This window comes from Polistes fuscatus, unplaced genomic scaffold (assembly GCF_010416935.1).
Source record: "Polistes fuscatus isolate 324 unplaced genomic scaffold, CU_Pfus_HIC Scaffold16, whole genome shotgun sequence".
Classification (NCBI taxonomy): domain Eukaryota; kingdom Metazoa; phylum Arthropoda; class Insecta; order Hymenoptera; family Vespidae; genus Polistes; species Polistes fuscatus.
The window spans coordinates 3,260,317-3,287,424 of record NW_025113064.1 but is presented as its reverse complement, the minus strand read 5'-3'; the positions used below and the strand labels follow the sequence as shown (position 1 = coordinate 3,287,424).

The 27,108-nt window shown below is 25.6% G+C and overlaps 1 protein-coding gene across 4 annotated transcripts in view; it reads right to left on the bottom strand.

The window, feature by feature from the left end:
* LOC122514900 (formin-binding protein 1-like) overlaps positions 1-27,108 on the bottom strand; it is a 61,144-nt gene that overhangs the window by 9,529 nt on the left and 24,507 nt on the right. For all 4 annotated transcript variants that reach the window (XM_043632028.1, XM_043632031.1, XM_043632029.1 and 1 more), the window contains exon 2: positions 3,184-3,299. In XM_043632028.1, coding sequence (XP_043487963.1) covers positions 3,184-3,299 — 116 coding nt within the window. The remainder of the gene's footprint in view (positions 1-3,183; positions 3,300-27,108) is intronic.

The window sequence follows — 27,108 nt, the reverse complement described above, 5'->3', positions numbered from 1 at the left end:
GTACATTTACTTAAATGTCTATGTAATTAAATTGTATCCAAAACTTATTTATTATTTAGAATAATCAATAAATTTTGAAGTTATTTTTCTCAAACGTGTTGAAAGACACTTTTAGAAACTCAATTGATTTTATTATATTTCGTGTACACGCAATACTCTTATGAGACTAATTTAATTATCATTTAAGTAATATTATATTTCTCTAACAATAAAATGTTCTTTTGCGATCAAATTTATATCAATTTGAAGTCTTAATAATCCTAAAATAGATTTCTGTGTATAAGAATTTAAAAACCATTACATTACAATCAGACATAATAGTTTAAAATTGACAGTAATGATACGAATATTCCTGTTATTCACTGTATCTCTAATCAACGTACACGTAAATTAATTGTCATAAAATTTCATTCTTTTAAAATATACATTAACAAATTTGTTAAATAAAGTTTATATGGTTGGGTCCAGTTGAAAAATGAGGGTAAAATAAAGACATTCGGAAGGTATTAATTGTAATTTCTAAAACATTTGTAAAAAACGAAATTACTTTTCAAACATCCTATAATAAATCACAGGAGTATTGGTACTTTAACTATCAATTTAAAACAATGAAGATTTTCTTGTAATACAATATTTCCACATTCTAATGTACAGGAATATATTTTAGAATTATCAAACTGATCAATTGTTATAAATTGTATTGCGTTGTAATAGAAATAAAATTGTAAAAACGTGATGAAAAAAATTGATCTGAAAATATGACCAATTGTCTGAAAAGAATGAAAATATACAAAAGAATATATAAATGATAAAAATAATAATTATATTTTTAATATATCTTGTATATAGGTGTACTAATACTCTTGTGAGATCAATTTTCTTATCATTTATGTAAAATGAAATTTTATTAACAATAAAATGTGTTCTTCTACGATCACATTTTATATCAATTTAAAAGTTAATTAATTTTAAAACAAATTATTGTCTATAAAAATTTGAGAACTTTGCATTACAAGCAAATATAAATTGTTTCAAAATTTACAGTAATGACGGATACGAATACTTCTTTGTGATTCATTATATTTCTAATCATTCCAACATTAATAATTAATTATCATTCATAAATTAGATATTTCGAGAATATTACTTAAGCGAGTAATGGTGCAACATGGTAAATGGTAATAGCTAGAAACACAAATGGTACGTTTCTATTGATTTTGAAATGAAAATGGGAAGAAGGAAAGGCATGTGTATAATCAACGTACGTTTCTATGTAAATATACAAAGAGTATAGTATGTACGTTTAAGTAGACCAAGTTTGATCGGTAACATGTCAAGAGCATAAGTTATTTTTAGACTTCCAATAAATAGAAATAGGTAACTATTATTCGAGTGGTCAATCTCAGTAATGTTGCAATATTTTTAAAAAATATTTTACGATATATATACAATATATACAATATAATTGTTTATATACAATAAATATTAATAAATATTTGTAAATAAATATATATTATTATTACTATTTTTATGTATTTTTATACAAATATAAATAATTGTATAAAAATACAATAAAAAAAGTTTATATACAATAAAAAAAAAGAAAAAAAAAAAGGAAAAATGAAATAATAAAATTCAATTCCAGTAAAAAAGGAATATACATTGTCTGTAAATATTCTTAACGATACGAATTGGTCATGTGGAAATATTTTCTTAGAAAAAAAAAAACACGCACAGTTGATTCGTCATACAATAAACCAAGATATCCTAAAATAGTAAATGATCTCTCTTTCGAGTGGGGCTGACTAAAATATTATTTTAAATCGTAAATATAATAAATAAATATACGTATGTTATTTTTTACGTTATAAATGTATTTTTTATGAAAATGAAATATTTTATTCTGTTATAAAATTGTTCTATTGAAAAATTAAAATATTATATTTATTTGATAAAATTATTTCAAATAGTATATCAAATAGCGTCTTATCATTTATTGAAATATATTAAACATATTTATATAAAAATATGAATTATTCAATGAAGTATGATTTCTTCTCATTACAAATATACATACAGTATAATAATTCTTAACTCTAATTATACTTTATATTATCTCAACATGTGTGAATTATTTTTAATATTTTATTTTAATCATCATACAATCAAAATAAACCATTTATTAAATACTTCATCTTGATATATTATTATTATAATTAATACTTCAATTAAAAATTATCAAAATCAATTATTTTCAATATTTCACTATGAGAATATACTATATATTAATAATAATTATATATAACAATTAATAAATATAATATAAATTAATTATATATATATTATTATTATTATATTTTATTAATTTATTATATAATAATATTATAAATTTAATATAATAATATATAATAATAATTATATATAATAATTAATAATTATATATATATGTGTGTGTAAGAATTTGTGAAAAAATTGCATCTGCTAGGAACTGAAAAAAACTGGAATCAGGGGGAATCGAACCCAAGATTTTTTTACTATTTATTAACTTTGTGGATGGCCACTCTATCCACTGAGCTATCCGGAGCTCGTCAATAAAAATAAATTATTTCCTAAATACTTTAACTGAACATTAGAAAAATAAAAAGATATTCTTGACTAAAATTTGATTTCTTATTAATATTACAATATCCTGAGAAATTCTGTTATTTAAAATATTTACTTTCTAGAATCAATTATCCATTCGTTGATTTATCAACATCGAGATAACAATGATAAAATGAAACGAAGGATAGTAAATACACAAAGAAAGAGAGAAAATATTCTCATTTCTTTATTCTGTAATACATAATGGTAGCCAGTAGACTACATAGAGACATACATATGTATATAAAGCAAGTCTTAAGAGACACACCCGGTAGAGAACAAAAGTATGTAACACATACTACATAGACAGGCATTCAGGGAACAAACAAGGGGGCCTTTAATACAATATTATATACCAACATTACAACTGGAGTCCCTGAACTCTGTAGGGTGCGTGAGACTCACTTATTATACAGGATGTTCCATTCAAAGTATTAATGTATTAACTTTGAACACAAAAGTCTTGTATATAGGATTAAATAAAAATAAAAATATAAATATATATGTATAAGAAGAAAGATATATAATGATTAAACATACCTGAGCTTGGCTGCATATTCCACCTCGATGGCACATCGATCACGAATAAAATGTCCATATCTCTCGAGAAAGTCTATCCCTTTTTGTGTATGATGGGATAGATTGTCAAACTGGTCCTGAAATCATTTACAATATATATATATTAATATATATGTAGTATTATTTATAATTGATGTGTTATCAACAGTTGTTCATGAGATATTAATTTTTGAAATTAATTGTAATACTTTTGAAAAAAAATATTCTATTTTTATTCTTTGTATTAAATGAGACAATAATAAATTAAATAATAAAACAAAGAAAATAATTATTCAAATATATAAAATGTATTACTTCTTATGATTGACATGTCATCTCAACAGTTGATGATGAAAGACTAATATTTGAAAGTAAATTGTAATGTTTTTGGAAAGCAAATATTCTATTCTTATTCTTTGTATTAAATGAGACAATAATAAATTAAATAATTATTCACATATATGAAATGTATTACTCATTATGATTGACATGTTATCAACAGTTGTTCATAGAAATGAATTTTTGAAATTAATTGTAATGTTTTTGGAAAGTAAAAACTATTCTATTTCTATCCTTTATATTAAATAAGCTAGTAATAAATTAAATAATAATTCAAATATATGAAATATATTGCTCATTATGATTGACATGTTATCAACAGTTGTTCATGAAAAATTAATTTTTGAAATTAATTGTAATGCTTTTGAAACAAAATATTCTATTTTTATTCTTTGTATCAAATGAGACAATAATAAATTAATAATAAAACAAAGAAATAATTATTCAAATATATAAATGTATTACTTCTTATGATTGACATGTCATCAACAGTTGTTGATAAAAAACTAATTTGAAAGTAAATTGTAATGTTTTTGGAAAGCAAATATTTTATTCTTATTCTTTGTATTAAATGAGACAATAATAAATAAAATTTATTCACATATATGAAATGTATTACTCATTATGATTGACATGTTATCAACAGTTGTTCATAGAAATGAATTTTTGAAATTAATTGTAATGTTTTTGGAAAGTAAAACTATTCTATTTCTATCCTTTATATTAAATAAGCTAGTAATAAATTAAATAATAATTCAATATATGAAATATATTGCTCATTATGATTGACATGTTATCAACAGTTGTTCATGAAAAATTAATTTTTGAAATTAATTGTAATGCTTTTGAAACAAAATATTCTATTTTTATTCTTTGTATTAAATGAGACAATAATAAATTAAATAATTAAACAAGATAAATAATTATTTAAATATATAAAATGTATTACACTCATTATATGATTGACATGTTATCAACAGTTGATGAAAAACGAAAATTAAAAAATAATAATATAATATATAATAAATTATATAATAATAATAATAAATTAAATAAAATTAATAATAATAAAATAATAAATTAAATTGAGTTAATAATAATAAATTGTAATACTTTAGTAAAAAAAAAAAAAACATTCTATTTTTATCCTTTGTATTAAATAATACACCTTTTTTTCCTCGTTCAATCGTTAAATATTAATAAAAGTTAAAAAAAGAAAAAGGAAAAAAAAATAAAACGTATTGACACATACATAAGAAATTTTCCACGTTCGTTCAACACAATGAAAAATTTCGTAAGATATTTAGCGACGCGTCACGAAAAGTGAAACTTCGAGTGGTTAATGAAAACTTCTTAGTTCTACTTTATCATCTTTTAAAATCACATCAAAGAAATACACTAATAACAATAATAATAATACTAAATATTCCAATAAATTCTATTCAGATAATCCTATAATTATATATTTTTTATGAATCAACCAAAACATAGCCATTTTTTATATGAATGAATGAATGAATGGATGGATGGATGGATGAATGAATGGATGAATGAATGAATGAATGATGAATGGATGGATGGATGGATGGATGGATGGATGGATGAATGAATGGATGGATGAATGAATGAATGAATGAATGAATGAATGAATGAATGATTGATTGATTGATTGATGATGAATGAATGAATGATGAATTATTGAATGAATGAATTATTGAATGAATGAATGAATGAATGAATGAATTAATTAATTAATTAATTAATGAATTCATTAATTAATGAATGAATGAATTCTGTGATATGAGAATGAATGAATGAATGAATGAATTCTGTGATATGAATGAATGAATGAATGAATGAATTCTGTGATATGAGAATGAATGAATGAATGAATGAATTCTGTGATATGAGAATGAATGAATGAATGAATGAATGAATGAATGAATGAATTCTGTGATATGAGAATGAATTAATGAATTAATGAATTAATGAATCAATCAATGTGAATCAATCGGTTTATTATTTCAACAATACAAACAATTATAATAATATTATATGTTTTGTTAATGAATAATTTACTAATGGAAAAGTCTTTCAGACTTTTAGCAATCAAAGAAGAAACAGAGAATGCGAGCTCAATCGTTCAAGGACGAATACACTGTCTTTCTACGTTTACGCTAGTTGCGGATTAAGGACAAAACGGTACCATTCTTTGTGTGTGTGTATGTGTGTGTGTGTGTGTTTGCAACTAGTCGAAGCAAAAGCTGATTCGTGTTGTTTCTAAATACATAAACATGTATTTGTTTTTCTATCTCTATGTGTGCTGGTATTTCAAACACGTTACTTTCATTTCTAATAACGAATAGTAGTATACAATAGTCATTCAAGTACCTTTGATCATCATTTCTATGCACATACTATGTTTCTTTCTCAATTAACACGATTGACATTACAAAAACATCCCAATCATTATTTCTTATGGTTTATTATTTTTGATAGAAAATCTATTACATATCATAATTTTTGAAATTATGGTAGTACATGTACAAATGTCTGGGCCAGTTCCCCCACTCCGCAAAATATAATTTTGGGCCTTTAGGAAAACAGAATAACAATTTATATTATATTTTATAATGAATATTAATAATGGTATTTTTAATGTTTTAAAATGTAAAATTTGTTATAAGATAGAAATTCTTTTTGTTTATGCTTTTTAAGAAGGGTTGTTTCTAAAAATTAACAAATCCAAAAAGTATGTTTTTTTTGGTCAATGTATTTTTAAAATGTAATTTAATAATTTTTCAGTAAAATTAAATAATAATAAATGCAAAAATTTTGGGCCCTCTTGACACCTCCCCGTGTTACGTGGTCTTGCGGTATTATAGTTACGCCCCTGTATATGTACACTTAATTGCATAACCTATAAATTGAGATTCTAATATGCAACTTAAAAACAAAAGTTAATTGTTTTTTGTCAAATTTTGTAATATTTATTTGGATTTAAAGATGAACAACGAGAATATATATTTTCTTATGGTTTATGCTTTCTAAGAAAAAGAATATTTTGTTAATAATTTTTTTGTATATTCATCTGATTTAGCACCGCCATTTTGCTATTGATTTAATGATACATACACTATTGTTTAAATATAATACAATTAATATTCTCATGAAGTAAAATTGTAAATTATTTCGAGAACAATTAAATAAATAATATTTCAATTATAAGAAATAAATTTGTAGAACGCATAACACAGATTAATCATTTTAATCTCTACTGTATTGGAAATATTGTACTTTGTTTGAAACAACCTGTACATATATATACGTTTCACGACACTTGTATGAAACTATAGAGGATACTTGTACAGAGAAAGAAAGAAAGAAAGAAATAAAGAAAGGAAGAGAGAGATAGTAGACTTCCGTGGTCAGTTATACTATGTGCAATAAATTCGAAAGAAAGTGGTATATATAACATTTTGTTTTTTGTTTTTTTTTCTTTTTGTTTTTTCAACTTTTCAACTTTCTAATAACTTAATAACCACGAGACAGATAGAAATTAGAAACTTTGATCGATTAATTGGGCAAATTATTTGTTATTAAACGTGAGATTAAACCTTTGCACTTCTTAATTCTTTTTTTTTTTTTTAAACCAATTAACAACTACATTAATTAATTTACAGAATAGATCAAAATTTAATATTAGAATTGATGTTAGAAATGCGAGGTCGAACCATACTCGACATAGGACATGATGTGATAAGGGTTATTAAAAAAAAAAAAAAAATAAAAAGAATGTGAGTGGCCTCCACACGCGATACATAGAAGGGAAACTCGTATCTTCATGTGGAAAATAATCAATTGATTCATATATACAGTGACTGTAATTTAAAATAGTATACAGTTACGCTTACTAGATTTTTCTTTTAAAACTATTGACATAGTGTTTTTAGGATAAAGAAAATTTAGAAATAAATACATTAATTTACCTTAATTATATATTTAATGAGTTTAACTTGAAAGATTTATTTATAACAAGTAAATTAAACAAATACGAAACTAATTTACAGGAAAAGCCCGTACCTAGAAATCGTACATGTTGGTATAACTGTAAAAACAAGAAAAATACCTGTTTTTTTTATGTATAACAATTGGTCATTCTTAACTTTTATTATTATTAAATGTTATTATTTTAGCATTCCAATCAGTTTAATATCCATGAAAGTATGAATAATACAAAGTAGATTTGTTTAAAAATGACATATCTATTAATATATTTGGAACATTAAATAATTTCGATCTGACATTTTATTAGATGAAAATTTTCAATTCAAAATCATCACTGGCCAGGAACATAAAAACAAATGTATTTTAGTTTAAACAATCCAAAATATTAGTAAAATATATTAGAGTGTTAGATATACCTTAAATGATTGATAATTAATCGAAAAAAATGTATATTGTAGTCTAAAAGCACGAAGTATGAGTTCGACGTACCGTTCTCTTCGAAATCCACCGTTGGACTGTCTCATTGTCCTCTATGAAAGTTCTTTTATTGATAGTTGTTTATACGATTTTCCGAAGACTACGTATGTATAACGTAAACACTATTTGGAAAGTCGTATAAACGAGAATCAATAAAAGAATTTGAACTGACTTTCGTAGAGGACAATGAGACCCATTCTAACAGTGGATTTCGAAGGGAACGGTACGTCGAACTTATACTCCGCGTTTCTAAACAACAATATACATTTCCTTCGATTAATTAACAATTATTTAAGATATATCGAACACTCTCAAGGTATGTCACACCCCCGTTCATCCTTTCATAACAAAATGCATCTCGCAATAACTATCAATTGAAGTATCTCATACATATATATCATAACACACATACACACTACACCATACCAATACTAGATAATACTTTCATAATCCCGTTCAACTATCGATCTACTGTGAGTTTCTATCTCATTCTCTTTCTCTTTACTTCTATGTTTTCTTTCTTTTCGTATTGTCGTTTCATCAAATTTTATCGTTACCGCCGCATAAAAAGTTTCACTTCAAAAAAGAAAAGATTTATTATAATAAGAGATAGGATATACAGTGATGGTTTATAAAAGTGTTCGAACGCTAGGTATTGAAAAGTTTGAAAAATAAAAATATATATGTAAGACTTAAGTTTTGAAAGTAATGTTGCAATTACTATATAAAATACAAATATTGAAATCTTATATGTATACAAAAATTGAAGTTAATCGGATAATATTTGTAGAAGTTTTTAAACATTCGTTGTAATAGATTTACTAAAACATATTCGGATGACATTAATAATATGCACCGTTTATTATATTAATATTTATTTTAACCCCTCTTGGCTTCAATTATGGCTTTGAAACGATGTTGCATGCCGTGTATAAGCTTCTCGTTTATTGTACGTGGGATAAAATTCCATATTTCTATAAATCTTCGTTTTAATACATTTTTTTGAAGTTATTTCATAATTTTTTAATCTTTTTTGACGATTTTCACTCTCAAATATTCAAAGGAAGTTATGTCCGGACTGTGTAGGGGTGTATGCGATACACGCGGTGTATTATATAATAGCCAGTCTTTTACAATTTTGACCGTATGCTTTGAGTCATTGTCTTGTTGAAGATAAACATTTTCCAATAACTAACAATTTTATAGGAATTTTCTTTAAATTGTTTTTGAAAATATTTAATTATTTTTACCTGTCTATAAAATGCAATTTATAAGGACGAGATTTTCAGTGCCACGTGCAGCCATACACCCCTACAACATCCCGGGAACACCACTGTATTTTACAGTAGAACGTAAATTTTTCACATTTGTTTCTGAATTGGGTTCTCTTCGAACAATACGACGTTCATTCGATCCAAAACTATTAAATTTGCTTTCGTCAGAAAATATAACTTTATCCCAAAAAGAATTATCTTTATTTATATATTTTTTAAATAAATTTTCAACGTTTAACTTCAATTCGTCTTATTAATGAATAATTTCTTCCTTGGAATTCTACCATTAAAATCATAACTGCGTAAAATACTTTGACATAATTCAGGATGAACGTCATTTTTAAAATCGTTAGTAACCATTTGTACGAAATGTTAGGAATTTTTGTTGAATTTTGCTTATAATAATGTTCTTTCCTCTACTAGTTAATTTTTCGACGGATTTATACGATTTTTCTTCATAATTGTTTCTTCGATTTTTGATTATTTAATAATATAATGTATTGTAGATACACATCTGTCAATACGATTTTCAATCTTTATGTCATTTTAACGTTAATTCTTTATCGCATATCTGCGTTTCTGATTTTTCGGAATTCATTGTTACTGTATAAACAAATATTATTCACAACGAAGCACAAAACTTCTTACACGATGTCTCTTCATCAACCGAATTAACAACGTTTGCAATTTTGCTACAAAAACATTATTTAACTGATTGATTTTTAGGTGTTAGAACACTTTTTTGACGTTGTTTCAATACATCTTTGCAACGAATAGTTAATAACTTCTACAAATATTATCCAATACTCTTCAAATTTAATATACATAATCTCGATAGTTTTATTCTTTAATAGTTGCATTATTACTTTCAGAACTCAAGTCTAACATTCAGATTCTTATTCCTTAAAGTTATAATACCTAGCATTTGAACACTTTCATAAGCTACTGTACCTCATTCATTCATTCATACATACACACATAAATACACCTACTCCACACTAACACTAGAACCTTTTATAAATTTCATTCAACTGTCGATCAGACTCCGAAAATTTTCTCTTCATCTCGTTTCATCAAATTTAATCCTTACCGTCATCTAAAAATGTTTCACTTCAAAAAGGAAAGGAAAAAAAAAGAAAAGAAAAGAAAAGGAAATGATTGTGTCAATAAAATAAAAATCGGTTCACCATGTAGTAGGTAATCGATTTCTAATGAGAAAAGTCTGGGTGAACGGGCGTAAAGCGGCCCTTTTTGCTCGACCAATCCCCGCCATCCATTTCCACTGTCCCGCAGGTCGATACGTGGAAAACGCACCGCCTGCGCGGCCACCGGTATACCCCCACCACTACCCCTACCTCTACCCCCACTCCACACCCTCACCGTCTTGCCCCATCTTCTTTCTCTTTATATATCTGTCTGTCTTTTTCTATTCTATGATGAGTCACCCCGTTTCGACCTTTTCGGGAAACGATGCACTTGCACATTGGTCTAACCTTCTGAATGGCACAAAGGCCGTTCTTTAAGTCTGTCCTTGTGTTCAGAACGAGATAAGCATATAGATTAGTAAGAGAAAGAGAGAGAGAGTAAGATAAAATTCCACAGGACACATAAGATTTTGTGTTATCTGAATTACACCTAAGACGAGTAGCTAAAATTTCAAGAGAGAGGCAGAGTTTTAAACAAAAAATAATGTTCAAGTTTTAAAAAGAAACTTCTTACTTTGTACCAACACGAATTTTTATTCAACTTGCAGTTAGAAATGGATAAAATATTATTATAAATAATTATTGTAAATAATAAAGCCCTCGTGGGTTGCATTATGATGCATGCTGACTCGAAATATACAATCCCATAAATTTATTACTTTTTTTTTATCAGTAAAAATTGATTGAAGGCTACAGTTGACTCCCCCCCACCCCCTAACCCACCCCACAATCGTTTTTATAAAGCATATCATGTACATACGTCAGAAGTTATACTTTTTTGGTGAGATTGAAAATGTAAGGGTCAATTATGAATGCTAAAAATTCATACGAGTAGAATAAGATGAATGAAGGGAGATGATAAATATGATTGATTGATCTCATTGTTAATTTAATTAATTTAAAACAATTAACCTGAAATATTTGTAAACACACATTTTTCTATGGTTATTTTGTTTATATTATTTTTATCACAATTTAACAGCAGAATTTATATAAAGTACGTATTATAGTTCATAAATATGTAATTATATATCCATTCACGATCAATAAAATCATACATAATATATACGTGCATATTTTTTTTTGTAAATATGTTCGTAACATGAATTATATTTCATTCAATTGTTCATTCAATTAAGAAGAATGTGTGTGTAAATTAAGAACCGTTATAAAATATATTCAAACTTAATTCTCTTAAATGGTTAACTTCTTACTGCAAACTTTCTTTAACGACTAACTTCATGTTTTTCATTGCATGATGCGCGCGCAACTAAAATTTGTACTCTCAACGCGCGTAAAGAAATATAACCTCAAAAAAAATAAAATAAAATAAATAAATAAATAAAATAAATAAAAGAAAATCAATCGATCGATCAAAAAATAAGTAAATCGTACATAAAATTAACCTCTAAAATAAAATAAAATAAAATAAAATAAAATAAAATAAAATAAATAAAATAAATAAAAAATATAATCAATATCGATCGATCAAAAAATAAATAAATCGTACATAAAGTTAACCTCCAAAAGAAAAGAAAAGAAAATAAATTAAATAAATAAAATTGTAATAAAATAATTGTACATAAAGTTAACCTCAAAAAAATAAATAAATAAATAAAAAAAAAAATCAATCGATCGATCAAAAAATAAATAAATCGTACATAAAGTTAACCTCAAAAAAAAAAAATAAAATAAAATAAATTAAATAAATAAAATTGTAATAAAATAATTGTACATAAAATTAACCTCAAAAAAAAAAATAAAATAAAATAAAATAAAATAAAATAAATAAAGAAAATAAATAAATAAAAAAAAACCAATGGATCAATCAAACAATAAGTAAATTATATATAAAGTTAACCTCGAAAAGAAGGGAAAAAAAAAGGAAATAAATAAATGATCGATCCAATTTGCTGAATGGTTAATGAGCGTGTACGTTCGTCAGACACTCGAATCGTGGCTACGTAATTTCGTAATAAAAATAGCGCTATGGTAGGCGTGCGAGGACAATAGACAAGCCAAGGATAAAGCACGTATAGACAGACGGAAAAAAAGAAAGAAAGAAAAGAAAGAAAGAGAGAGAGAGGGAGAGAAAGCTCATGGGTTCGAACGGAGTGTGCATTATGAGTCACGAAATCGTGTTGGGGTGCTCCACCCTCTCCGCCCTATCGATCCTGCATTTCTCTATACCAACGTACTTCGATGGGAAGAGTAAAAAGAAAAAAAAATATAGAAAGAAAGAAAAAGAAAGGGAAAAGAAAAAGAGAGACAACTAGACGCGTAACACGATGACACGATCGGAAACGTTGGTGGTATGTACGAGAAAGAAAAGCAAGACGATGTAAGGGGGTGTCGGTTTCACCACCATCAACTGTTTCACACCCTCTTCCCTCGTGGGACACTTAAAAAAAAAAAAAGATGAAGAGGAGTGAATGAGGATTCACGAACGTACGAAATCTTGTTGATTTCGTTTTTAATCAGTTGACTGTAGAATTTAATTATAATTATCTTTGGATGTTGTAATATTTAATCGGCAACGATACAGGATAATATAATTTATTTTTGGGGAATTAATTTTTTTTTTTTACGAGAATATGATAAGCGTAAAAGTAAAATTTGTTTAAAGGATTTTTTTTTTATTAATTAATTAATTTTGTTCATTACAAATCGTCGCGAAATGGCAACGTCACAGTTTCAACATAGTTCACTTTTTTACATCGATAATCGTGTTCTGCACTGTGTGCAAGATTTTGTTTTCTTTAATTTTGAACCTAGAACTAAAAATTAAATACTTTTTAATTCTATATAAAATTATCTTACGAAGTACGTAGGATGATATTTTAAAAATTTTGTTTTTAGTGGAATGAAATCTTTAATTTTCGACGTATAAAAAGAAATAAAATGAAATAAATAAATAAAATTGTAATAAAATAATTGTACATAAAGTTAACCTCAAAAAAAAAAATAAAATAAAATAAAATAAATAAATAAAAAAAAACCAATTGACCAATCAAACAATAAGTAAATTATATATAAAGTTAATCTCGAAAAAAAAAAATGTAGGAAAAATCTTGCAAGTTGCGAAACACTGTTTTCGGTGTCAAGTTTACTTTGCTCAACCCCTTGCCGTATCATTTTATTCGACGAAATTCGTGGCCAAGCCTGTTGGAGTTTAGGTTAGGTTCGCATTTGTTTCCATGAGTGTGACACGTGGATATTCATGATTGGTCCCAAAACGTTATCACGTGTCAGACTCGTAAAAGTATGGCAAAGGGGTTTTAATTGTGACTGCCATTTTGTTACGATTTGCAATGGAAAAATGTATAAATTCTAATTGTTTTTGGATACTTATCGTATTATTCCCAGAAAAAATATCTCAAAAATAGGCTGATTTTACTAGAAAAATGGTGTTAACCCCTTAAAATTGAACAATAACGAATATACACGTCGAACAGAAGAACAAATATTCAATTCAACGAAAATGTTTCATCAAAAAAACGAAGAAAAATAACATTTCTATTTTATACAAATAATTAACAATTCATCGTTGAAAAGCTTACTGTTATGAAAAACTGAAAAACACAAAAAAAAAAAGAAAAAAAAAGAAAAAAAGTAATTAGAATAAATTCGATTGATTGCAATGGCGGTATTTTTGAAAAAACAAAAAAAAACAAAGTACCACGCAACGTTAAACTTTACAAGTCGTGAGTATCCTAACCTCTTAAAAATTTCATTTATGTTTTTTTTTAATTAAACGTCAAACCTCTTCTAAGTGGATTTGCTTTTGATGATGCATGCAACAGTTTTATCAATAATAAAATAGGAAAAATATCATCGAACAATATTTTGATTAATTTTTAACTGAAATTTCAAATTCTTTTAGTTGATAGTAATTGTTTTTTTTTTGTATACAACAAATCAATATTTTTAATTAACGTAGTTTTAAAAGTAGATCTTTTACACGAAGCACACCCTGTACGTATATCTAGATTTATATCATCTTTTTATCTTACCTTTATAGAATGAACACGAGCTCGTCCTTGTACAGGTAAACGTACGAAGAAAAAAAAAAAAAGGTCAAATAAATGACTGAGAATCACCTTCGTGCAATGTGAAAGCTTTTTACGAAGGACACGTGCTTTTATGTGCTTTAATATATATATAATAATATATATAAATAATAATAATAATAATATTAAATAATAATAATAATTTATATATATAATTATATATATATATAAATTTTCTTGGAAATTTAATAGAACTTCCGTTATATGAATTAATTAAAAAAAAAAAACACACACAAGGGTTTCCTATGAAATAAATTTTTTGTTTCTACTAAAACTGAAATGGTCAACTTTTCCTAATTTGTGAAAAGTTTTGAGGGGGTGGGGGAGGGGGGGTATAAAATTATTATTCTATCACCGATTGTAAATTAAGAATTTCGGAATCAAATTATTAAATAAAGTGTTATTAATATTAAATGAATTAAAACTAGTTGCTACAACTCAACGCTAAATTTAGTGTTTAATTAACCACGCCCGGTCAAACTCGACCGCATATTATCTGGATAATTAGAGAAATGAAACAATTTTCGATATTTTAACGGATCATCCTAGTTAATCTGTACATTATATAGATAATCTGCAGAATAACTGATTAATGTACTTTAATTAATTTTAATTTAATTTATTATTTTATAAATATTTTTATATTATATATATATTTCATTTATATTTACTAGTCGAAAAAGTAACCATAAATTTTTTCACTAGATTTACTTAAGAGTCTCATAATTCTGGTAATATTAATTCATATTATTTCATACTAACTTGCATTAGAGTGCATTTGAAAGCTGACATATTATAAATTAATTCAAACAAAAACATAACCAAAAAAATGATGATATTTATAGAGCAAAAGTAACCATAAATTTTCTCATTAGATTTATTTAAGAGTACCATAATTCTGGTAATATTAATTCATACTAACTTGCATTAGAGTGCATTTGAAAGCTGACATTTCATAAATTAATTCAAACAAAAACATAACCAAAAAAATGATGATATTTATATATATTATCATATATTATTATAATAACATTTAATTTTAATTTATTATTATTATAATATATATTATATACAGCAAAAGAAACCATAAATTTTCTCACTAGATTTACTTAAGAGTCTCATAATTCAGGTAATATTAATTCATAATATTTCATACTAACTTGCATTAGAGTGCATTTGAAAGCTGACATTTCATAAATTAATTCAAACAAAAATATAACCAAAAAACTGATGATATTTATATATATTATTATATATTATTACAATAATATTTAATTTTAATTTATTATTATAATATATATTTTCATATATACAGCAAAAGAAACCATAAATTTTCTCACTAGATTTACTTAAGAGTCTCATAATTCAGGTAATATTAATTCATAATATTTCATACTAACTTGCATTAGAGTACATTTAAAAAGCTGACATATTATAAATTAATTCAAACAAAAACATAACCAAAAAAAATGATGACATTTATATATATTATCATTTATTATTATAATAACATTTAATTTTAATTTATTATTATTATAATATATATTTATAGAAAAAGTAACCATAAATTTTCTCACTAGATTTACTTAAGAGTCCCATAATTCTGGTAATATTAATTCACACTATTTTATACTAACTTGCATTAGAGTACATTTGAAAGCTGACATTTCATAAATTAATTCAAACAAAAACATAACCAAAAAAAATTATGATACTTATATATATTATCATATATTATTATAATAATATTTATGGTGTTTATGAAATGAGCGAAAATAAGGAAAAAAAATTAAATAAAGATTTGGGAATACTACTTCAACAAAAAGAGAAACCTAATTCAGATGGTCAATAAAATATATGACATGGAAATAACAAAATGTAAATTAATTTACGCTTTCGTTTGAAATATAAAAATTGCAATGTCAAAGATGAAGCTTCTCATGATCGATTCAATCACTGAAAAGGTTCATGAAATGATGCAAAAGGTGGTGAAAGATAGTCACGCAAGCAGTCATGACATTGCTGAGAAATTAAATAGGATTGAAACTTTACATTCTATGGGATTAAATATCCCATTATTCGAATAAGTAGATTCAATCAATTTTCATGATTTTTTTAACTTGTTTAATGTAAGAAACAAAAATATAAAATCATGTTCTTAATATTTAATCTTCCTCGTGTAAAGTATTCTGCCCTTTATTAAATTGAACGATATAAAATGTTAAATAACTCGTAAAGTATTGACATTTAAATGACATTAAATTAATATTTTTATACGCAGAATAAACAAAGGAATCGATTGAATTAAACGAACAAACAAACAAAAAAAAATAGAGCTGCATTAAAGAATAAAGTGCAATTGCATGTGGATGTTGCATCGGTGCATCCACGTAAAAAAAATAAGGTCATAGGAAGTTAGAATGTATTATTACCGTATGATTTTTTCCTCTGTCAACATTTTTTTTCTCTCTATTTTTATTTAATAAAAAGTAAAATGGCTTATACACCAGTTCGAAGAATCCACCCTGCAGAAGCAGGGCTTCTCAAACTGTTCAAATTTTCTACTCCCAATTTAAAAATCAATACATCCCAAATAGAGTGTTTATAATTTAAGAATAAAACATTTTTAAATTGTTATTTTATTTCATTGTATTTATAAATGAAACTCATTACAATATATTAAGGGGTTATACGCAGTTGCGAGGCTCGAAAAAGACGTATTTTCATGAATTTTTTCTAGAAACAGTTTTTATTTCTCAAAAAAAATTGTTGGTAATTCAAATAGAGTGAACTTTTAAGAATACAATAGCGCGTCGATTCTGTAAAAATATTAATCTGCACTGCTCCTGTAGATGATTTCCTGAACGTCCTCTAAAAAAAGACGTTTGGCGGTGATCTCCATTTTGGCGGTTTGGATTATCCGAAATTAAAAAATATGGTGGATTCTTTTAAAGGATAGATTAATGCAGGTATTAACGAGAGGAATTTTAAAAATTTTGATTTTTGACAAAATGGCGTCTATTTGAAAAAAAGTTGTTGTTTTTGACTAAAATTTTCGCTCTAAATTGTTACAAAAAAATAGTAATAAATTTTTTTAAAAATTATTCCTTATACTTAATACCTGAGGAATATATCTAAGAAGATTGTGTAAAAATTTGAAACCGATCGGTTAAGCCGTTTTTGAAAAATCGAGATCACCGACTTTGAAAATACCGTTTTGAGAAAAACGCGTTTAAAGTTTCAAAGAGACGTTTACACATAGTTAAAAATTTTTGTTTGCAGCTTACATGAAGTGAAGAATATTTGTCGGATCGATTTGAAATTTTCAGAGAATATACTTAAATATATGTACATTCTGAAAATGCAAAAAAATAAAAAAAATCGATTTTTTGAAAATCCTAACTGCGTATAACCCCTTAAAATACATTTTTCTAAATATTTATTGAAATAATTTGTGTCAACCAATCGTACAACCCCCAAAATAATCTAATGGTATCATAGTTTGAGAAATGTATAAAATGTCAAATATCTCGAAAAAGTATTGAACTTTTTTTTTAATTACATTGGGTTAACATTTTTACACGCAGAATATTTAAAAAAATAAAATAAAAAAAATAAAAAATTGGAATTAGGTTAAAAAACAAAATACAATTGAGTCAAGCAGGTGTATCAATGAATCCACATAAAAAATAAAATTATAAGAAGACAAAATGTATTATACCATATGATTTTTTTCTTATCATTTTATTTTTTATTTTTACTTTAAAAAAAAAAAAAAAAAATATAATAACCAGTCCTAGTTTTCAAGAATCACCCCGGTATACTTGAACAAAAATTAATAATACTTCAAAAGAAGTTACAAAGTCTACTATAATTTATTATTGAATCTGTGAAATGAATAAATTGCAAAGTAGAAAAAAAGTAAAAAAAAAAAAAGAAAAAAAATTTGTTGTCTATAAACCGGTCATCGAGAATCATTTTTACGATAGGATGTAGAAAATTTGAATGCTTTCTTTTACTTCGAGCATAAACAGATGCTTCCTCTCGAAGCTTTTAATAGTAGCTCGTAAATCGTCTCCGACGTCTCCGGGCAAGTGCAACGGAGAGTGTAATCAAAGATTAATTCAATCGCATTCGACGCGAAACGATTTATATTTTTAAAACCCTTTTCTCTATTTTTTTTTCTTTCTTTTTTTTTTTTACGTTCAAATCTTATTCTCTTCGTTTGAATATGGACCGTTTATTTTGAGAGTGGTGTAAATCTATTTAAAATAAAATAAAAAAATAAAACAAATGAGATATCACGTAATTTGTGCTTAATTTAGTGTAAACTTTTTATTTATCATTTGTTAGTATTTAATTTCTTTAACAAAAATTTCCAATGCTTTGTCCAATCTACAATTGATTCTCTTTTCTTTTTTTTCAAATTTTTTTTACGTTCAAATCTTATTCTCTTATTATTTATTAAATCATTAAATAATTAAATTAATTAATTAATAATTAAATATTTATCAAATCTTATTATCTTATATATTTATTAAATATAATTATTTATTATCTAATTGATTATTATTTATATTTAATTATTTATTAAATAATAAAGTAATAATAATTTATAAATAATATAAACAAATAATACATATACCCCTCAGTTAACCTCAATGATACAAAAATACTTTAAAAAAAGATTATAAAGAAGAACTTTTATTACTAATATTCACAAACAATCAATGTTTTTTCAAGACATTCACAGTTATTTAATATCAATTACCATACATAAATAAATAATTTGTATTTGTATCGATATGAAACACGTGCTGTTTATATAAAAATAACGCTAGAATAATTATCTTGAATACAAATATTAGTCCACATTAAATTTAAGGGAGATTTATCGACTAACTTCATGCTGTTAATTTCATACAGCTGTGCGCGCGCATCGTAAATACATCGACTAACTTCATCCTGTTAATTTCGTGTCATTGTGCGCGCGCATCGTAAAAATTCCTGTATACATCACAGGATTATTATGATATTATAAAACAATGTAGACAATAAAAGAAATTCATTTTACATGAAATGAAACGAGAGAATTTCGTTTCAATACAAAAACCTACTAAACGTAATCAAAACACAGGTAACAAGAAACACTAATAAAGGAAAGGTAAATTGATTGCAAATATGTTGAATGAGGTTTTGCAAAAGTGCATCGTATACTATTTTATGTAAAATGTTGATGGAGGACACTGAATTGAAGACTTTAAATTGATCACCTACATGTCCGGGAAGATCGTCAAAATTAGAAAAAATCGCCCTGGTGTTTTTGTATCACGATGCTAGGCCTATTAACTTACGAAAAATATAAGGATATGGAACAGTTATTACCCCATATACCTCCCATGCATCATGAATATTTCAAAACACTGCCACATGAAGAACATAAATAAATACTACTAATATCTTATGTTAAATTTAACAATACGATTAACGTTCAAAATAAAAACATACTACTTCTACTTTATTTCTCGTTATTATTTGTAAACAAAATTGAATTAATATGAAATATATTTTAAGTGATATTTGATTTTTCAAAATTGAAATTAAACGATTTTAACGATTGACTCATTTTGAAAGTAGTGCAAGTCCATTTGCAGTCCGTAAATGTACATTGTTTTGGTTAAATTAGCCTAAAAGAAGTGTATATAATCAAATTACGTATTGATAAATTAATAGAAATATTGCCAGACTTGAAATAATTAATGAATATTTTTTCAATTGACCAAAATACAAAACTTTCATTTTCTCGAAACAATCGAAAATAGATTTGCACCATTTTCAAAATAAACGGTCCATATAATTCGTCTATTTTCGAAAATGTCACTAACCTAACTTTTTGTATAGAATTACTTATGTATTAAGTTGGCAACTAATTGTAAGTTTCCATCATTTTTCTTTCAATTGTAACATTTCGCATGTCATTAAATATTTTTGGCATAACGTTTTAAATCATTCGAAGAAAGATGTTTCGTTCTACCAAGATCTATGTTTTGTTTTTTTCTCATAGAAAATTAAAAAAAATTTATTTGAAGTTGGGATAGGATAGATGGGAAAGGGGTTGGGGTGAGAAGGGGGAGAAAGTATAATGACGAAACATAGCAAGTTGTGTCAGTCATTCCGTTGAACAAAAGCTCGATCAAAATGAATGACGTAGATCTGTGTTAAGAAATCGTTCCATCAATGGCGCAAGAATATAATTCGAGGATGAGGTAAAAGACAGCATCACCAGGCTAGAGAGGCAGCAAGATTATGTCTAAGAAATTTCCATGAAGAGTCTACGTTTCATGCAACTGTTTCTGTCGTGCTAAATTTAAACACGACGATACGTTTTAACTTCTTCAAGTAACATTACCATAAGTATTAGTTTTCATGACTCATCATCAATGCTATCATTGAATTTTAATCTTCAACTAAATAACTATATATACATAGTTAATTATAATATATATATAATAACTATAATAATAATATATATTTTATCATTAATTTACAGTACATCTGTTAACAGAAAAATTTCAGCTGTTACTGATTACATATTTTATATACAGATTTCAAATATATAAATAGAATTTTTTTATCAGCTCTTTTTTTTTTACTTCAGATATTAATGTTAATACATTAAAATAAGCACGTGATCGATTAATAAATACGCATAAATGATAAAATTCAAGGATAAAATAAACTCGAGCTGCACACAAATTTTTGAGGTTAGATTTGACAAAAACGGGTCATAAGTGAACAAGCATAATTTTTTTTTACTTCAGATATTAATGTTAATACATTAAAATAAGCACGTTATCGATTAATAAATACGCATAAATGATAAAAATCAAGGATAAATAAACTCGAGATGCACATAAATTTTTGAGGTTAGATTTGACAAAAACGGGTCATAAGTGAACAAGCATAATTTTTTTTACTTCAGATATTAATGTTAATACATTAAAATAAGCACGTGATCGATTAATAAATACGCATAAATGATAAAATTCAAGGATAAAATAAACTCGAGCTGCACACAAATTTTTGAGGTTAGATTTGACAAAAACAGGTCATAAGTGAACATTATCAAGCATAAAATTCACTTCAACAGATAAAAAGTTAAATTTTATAGACTAGTGTAATGAATAAATATATAATATATAAAATAAAATGTTAAAGTAATATTATTTGTGATAGTTTTAATGTTTAATATTCTTTTATTTTTTTGTAATAATGTATTTGTACATTTATAATGAAATATATGAATAATAATTAATGAATATATCATTAAATGCATTATTCACAAAATCGTCTAATAACTTACTTTATCTTATCTACCGTTTACTTATCTACTTCATTTAAATCCAATTATACAAAAAAAAATGCATATGTATATATATTACTTCTAATTGTATAAAGTTCCTACATTTATTGCTTTATTTATTGCTATGATTTTACTTGCGATAAATAATTCACACTTCGTCTACGGTATAATTTTTATATTTTATATGATTATTATATATAGAAAAACGAGATTTATAATGAAAAATAAAAATTATTATCAAAAGATACACAGTAAGTAACAGGAATATTCGTACGAATTTTGTTAATCTAAAACAATTAATATTTTCTTATAATACACAATATTCTACATTATTATATATAGAAATATATTTTAGAATCATTTAACTTTTAAATTGATGTTAATTTAATTGCAGATAAACAATGTGTTATTAGAAAAGTATAATTGGTTTCGATAAAGTATACTTTATCGGCTCAAAAATATTATAAAATGCAAATGAGGACTAACTAACAATAAGTACTACTTATAAAAATAATAATTGAGTGGCTGAAAAAGAAAGGGGTACGAGTAAGATTTTTTTGTTAATTTGTGGTAAGTGCATAACTGCAAACTAGATATCCTAAATTTTGTATGTATTAAAGTGGTACATCTGAATTCTCATTATGCACTGTCATTTGGTAATAACTTTTTCTTTTACTTACACAAATTCTTTTTCTCTTCAGAAACAAAAGGACACGAGTGATTTTACAAAATAGAATTTACCAAATATTTATTTAAAGTAACAAACGAGTATAGAAAAACATTTTGAATATTATTAACAAAATTCCAATATGTACATTTACTTTAATGTCTGTGTAGTTAAATTGTATTCAAAACTTACTCATTATTTAGAATAATCAATAAACTTTGAAGTTATTTTTAAATAACTCAACTCAAACGTGTTGAAAGACACTTTTTAGAAACTCAATTGTATTTTTATTATATTTTGTGTACATGCTAATACTCTTATGAGATCAATTTCGATATCATTTAAGTAAAATTATATTTCTCTAACAATAAAATGTTCTTTTTCGATCAAATTTATGTCAACGTGAAAGTTTAATAATACTAAAAGAAAGGCAACATGTGACAATCTAAATAATGGTAAGAAATACTGATTCAATTTGAAAAAGAGATCACGTAAACTTTGTTACGGAAATGCAAGGATTCTAAAACACTGGATAAATAGCTGTGACACTTTAGAACCAAAGATGTCACTAAAATATTTACTAGACCAGAGAGAAAACTCCAGAAGCAATTGAATTTAAAAGAGATGCAGTTGAATAAAATAGAAGAAAGTAAGGGAAGATAAAAATGTAATGGAATAAATACAACAAAAGAATTAAAGCGAGCTTGTGTATTCTTAAAAACACAATCTAGTTAAATTTTTAAAGTTTATATTACAATAAGTAATAAACTGTAGTGTATAAATCAGTTTCATATAGATTATATTTAAATGTACATAAAAATAAACAGATATTTATATAATTAATTTATTTAAATGTGTATTTACTTATTGTTCATTTAAATTTACATTAAAGAAGATACAGAAACAAAAAGATTAAAATAAAACTAATAATAAATTTAGGAATACGCATGTGAGAACAATGTGAGAATGACTACTCATATTTATTATTTATAATTTTCTATAATTTTATTATCAATTAATTATGTTTTTTGTGGTTTCTAATTTTAAGATCAGTCTGGTAAAATTTGTCATAATTTCGAAAAAAAAAATCACGTTTCTTTTTTTAAATATACTTCTTTACGCGCGTAAAGTGAAGTTTCAATTGCGCGCGCATCATGCAAAGGAAGTTTGAAATTAACCGTTAAAGAAAGTTTGCAGTATGAAGTTAGTCGTTAAAGAGAATTAGGTTTGAATAAATCTTATACCGACTTTTAGTTCATTCTTTTCAATTGAATGAAATATAATTAATGTTACAAACATATTTGAAAAAAATATGCTCGTATATATTATGTATGATTTTATTAATCGTTAATGGATATATAATTACATATTTATGTACTAAAATATATACTTTATATACATTTTGCTGTTAAATTGTGATAAAAATAGTATAACAAAATATTCATAAATTCATTAAGGAAGGATGTGTTTCTGTCTTAGCGTTCTGTGAATTCTTACGTATTGTTTAAATAAAGTATCTTAAATAAATACACTGCAATCGCATTGCTATTTCCAACGTAATTAGATTTTATAAAGCTCACATTAGCGCTTAAGCACCTCTAAGTTCAGCTGCATTAAACCAAATGACATTTCGTAGAAACTCAGTAACCGTTAAAATATCTACACACAGTAGGTATATTATTAGAATTATATTTTATAAATCCTTTATGGCACATTTCTAGAATACATTGGCATTAGAAAATATTTTTGTTTGCCTTCAAAATTAATCATTTTGACAAAACGTACACACAAACAGTAGCTGCATACAATATACGTGCATAATGGAAAATAAAACATAATGACGTAATAAACAAAACAGCCAATCGTAGCACGTTTTGTAGTCACGTGACATTTCTTCCATTTTGTTTTTTTCAAATTGTAATTAGTTTATCGTTAATGATTTACGATATAATATTAAAGTATATTCAAATTATTTAATATTCGAATACTAAATTAAAAATACTGATATATTATGATATATAATTAATATATATTTTTGTTTACCTAAACAATTAATTATTTTAACAAAATGTAGACAAACAGAAGTTTTGTAAAATATACATGAATAATAGTAAATAAACATAATGGCGTCACAAATAAAATAGCCAATCGTAGCTCGTTTCGTAGTCACGTGACATTTCTTCCATTTTGTTTTTTCAAATTGTAATTAGTTTATCGTTAATGATTTACGATATATATAAAATATTTTTTCTTGTTGATTATCAACACTATTTATGATATAATATTAAAATATAAATATATATATATTATTAATTAAATATATATTAATTAATAATATTATATATTAATTAATATAATATCTGATTGAGGTATTAAAAGTGAAGATACCGAATGAAAAATCAAAAAGAAATATAAACGTGTTTTCGTACGTTATCGTAACATTGATATCTTGATCGGATTATATCGCAAGGGTTGCTGCCACTAGTTAAACTATTTGTAATCATCTTCAAAACCCATATAATACACCCTGATACGAATAAACGAAACAACCCCGTGCTCGAGAAGTGTCAAGTACCCTCGACAAACTTCACATCTCAACTCGAAATCACTTTTTCATGAGACGGGGTCGTACGCTCGTTATCTCGAAGGCTACGTGATCATTCTATATCCATATTTATATATATATATATATATAGTTGAATACATACACACGCTTGTGCATACACGTATCAATGAATCATCGACCTTTTCATACAATTTTTTAATCGTACTCTTCTCTCGTGTGATTCATCCACAGAGTTAGCGATTTGTCATTAAAACATTGTTTCAACATTTCAAAAAGATGTCGAAAATGTGATAACTTAAATAACTGGAAACCTCAAACTAATCTCAACTTCGATATCTCCGGAGGATGCAGCAGTTGATAAGAACGAACGAACGTGGGTGTTATTTCGAGTTATTCGTTCTATTTAGAACGCGATATATATTTTATGTGTCCTTTTCGAATCATGAGAAATATGAAATTATCATTTTCACGAAACGTTTCGGTTTTGTATTCGTTTAAAAATTTACTCGAGACGACAATTATTCCCCCCATTTGCCGATGCAATTCTTTGAAATTGCATCTATTATTTTTCTTTTGTTTATATTTAAATTTAAAAAATAAATATACAAATAAATAAGATAATTTTAATAAATTATATTTCATTATTATCATTTTCTACATTACCGACCGAGCAATTAAAATCACAACGCGTAGCCATTTAAAAATGGCGCATTTCAAAGCACAATTCTCGAATCTCTTATTGTCAGAGAATGTGTATGTGTGTGTGTGTGTGCGTGTGTGTGGTTCGTGAAATAGTAAAATAAACAATTAAAAAAAAAAGAAGAAAAGAAAAAGAAAAAGAAATAAGAATTGTACACTTGACTTCTTACGCAAGAAACAGCTACGTATCTCAACATCTGTACTGACGTAGAAAATAAACACAACACAACACAACTATACCACACACATACACACATATAAACGATGCTTGCAACGTAAAATAATGTGTAGATAGTTATCGAGAAAGAAGACTACGTTGCTTACTTTTTTTCTTCTTTTTATATTACTCAGATTAACCATAATCGTAAGAAATATTGTAACATCGCAATATCGTGAGCGAATTTAGAAAATTATCCTAATAAAAAAAGTAATCTAATGGTTTCTCTCTCTTCCTCATTCTTTTCAAATGAATACTTTTTATTCTTTTCTTTATTTTTTTTTTTTTTTCGTTTTATATCAAGAACATTAAACTGGATTCGTACATAACACATGTTCCTTTTTTGTTTTTTGTTTGTTACTGTGATACCGATTGAAATGATGAAAGAAAGAAAGAAAAAAAAAGAAAAGAAACGAAAATAAGTATACCGTTAGATTCTAAGAGACTTGAAATGTATTATTTAGGGCAACCATACTTCTCAACAACAACCTGCGGCCGCCGGCAGGCCTTCAAATACGACCCGGCACGCCCAGTCATGAATTTATCTTTTGTTTTACGGTGTAGAAAATTAATTCGGTGCCCTTTTTTAAAAATATTAATTTTAACGTATTATTATATTTATAAAATAATTAGAGAAATCTGTGTTATGTTCTGCAAAATTTTTTTCAATTATTATTATTATTATTTAATTTCGGAATTAGTTCGATTAATTTTTCGAAACAATTGCCGAATTCCTTGTTTCGTTGGAAGAGAAACACAAAGAAAAATAATAACGCGAATTTAAATATCACCAAATTTATTTTTTCCAGGTCTAATATTTTTATTTCATTAATTTTCCCTCTCTCTTTTTTTCTTCTTTTATTTTTTAAATAAACAAAATTATTCAATTAGCCAGAGTCTGCTTGCGACACCGGTGACCCGAAAAACTCGCTCATGGATTTACATTATTTTTTGTTTCTTTTTCTTTTTCTAGTAGCCACAATTGAACCTCCTCCTCCTCCTTCTCCCCTTCGTAACCCCTT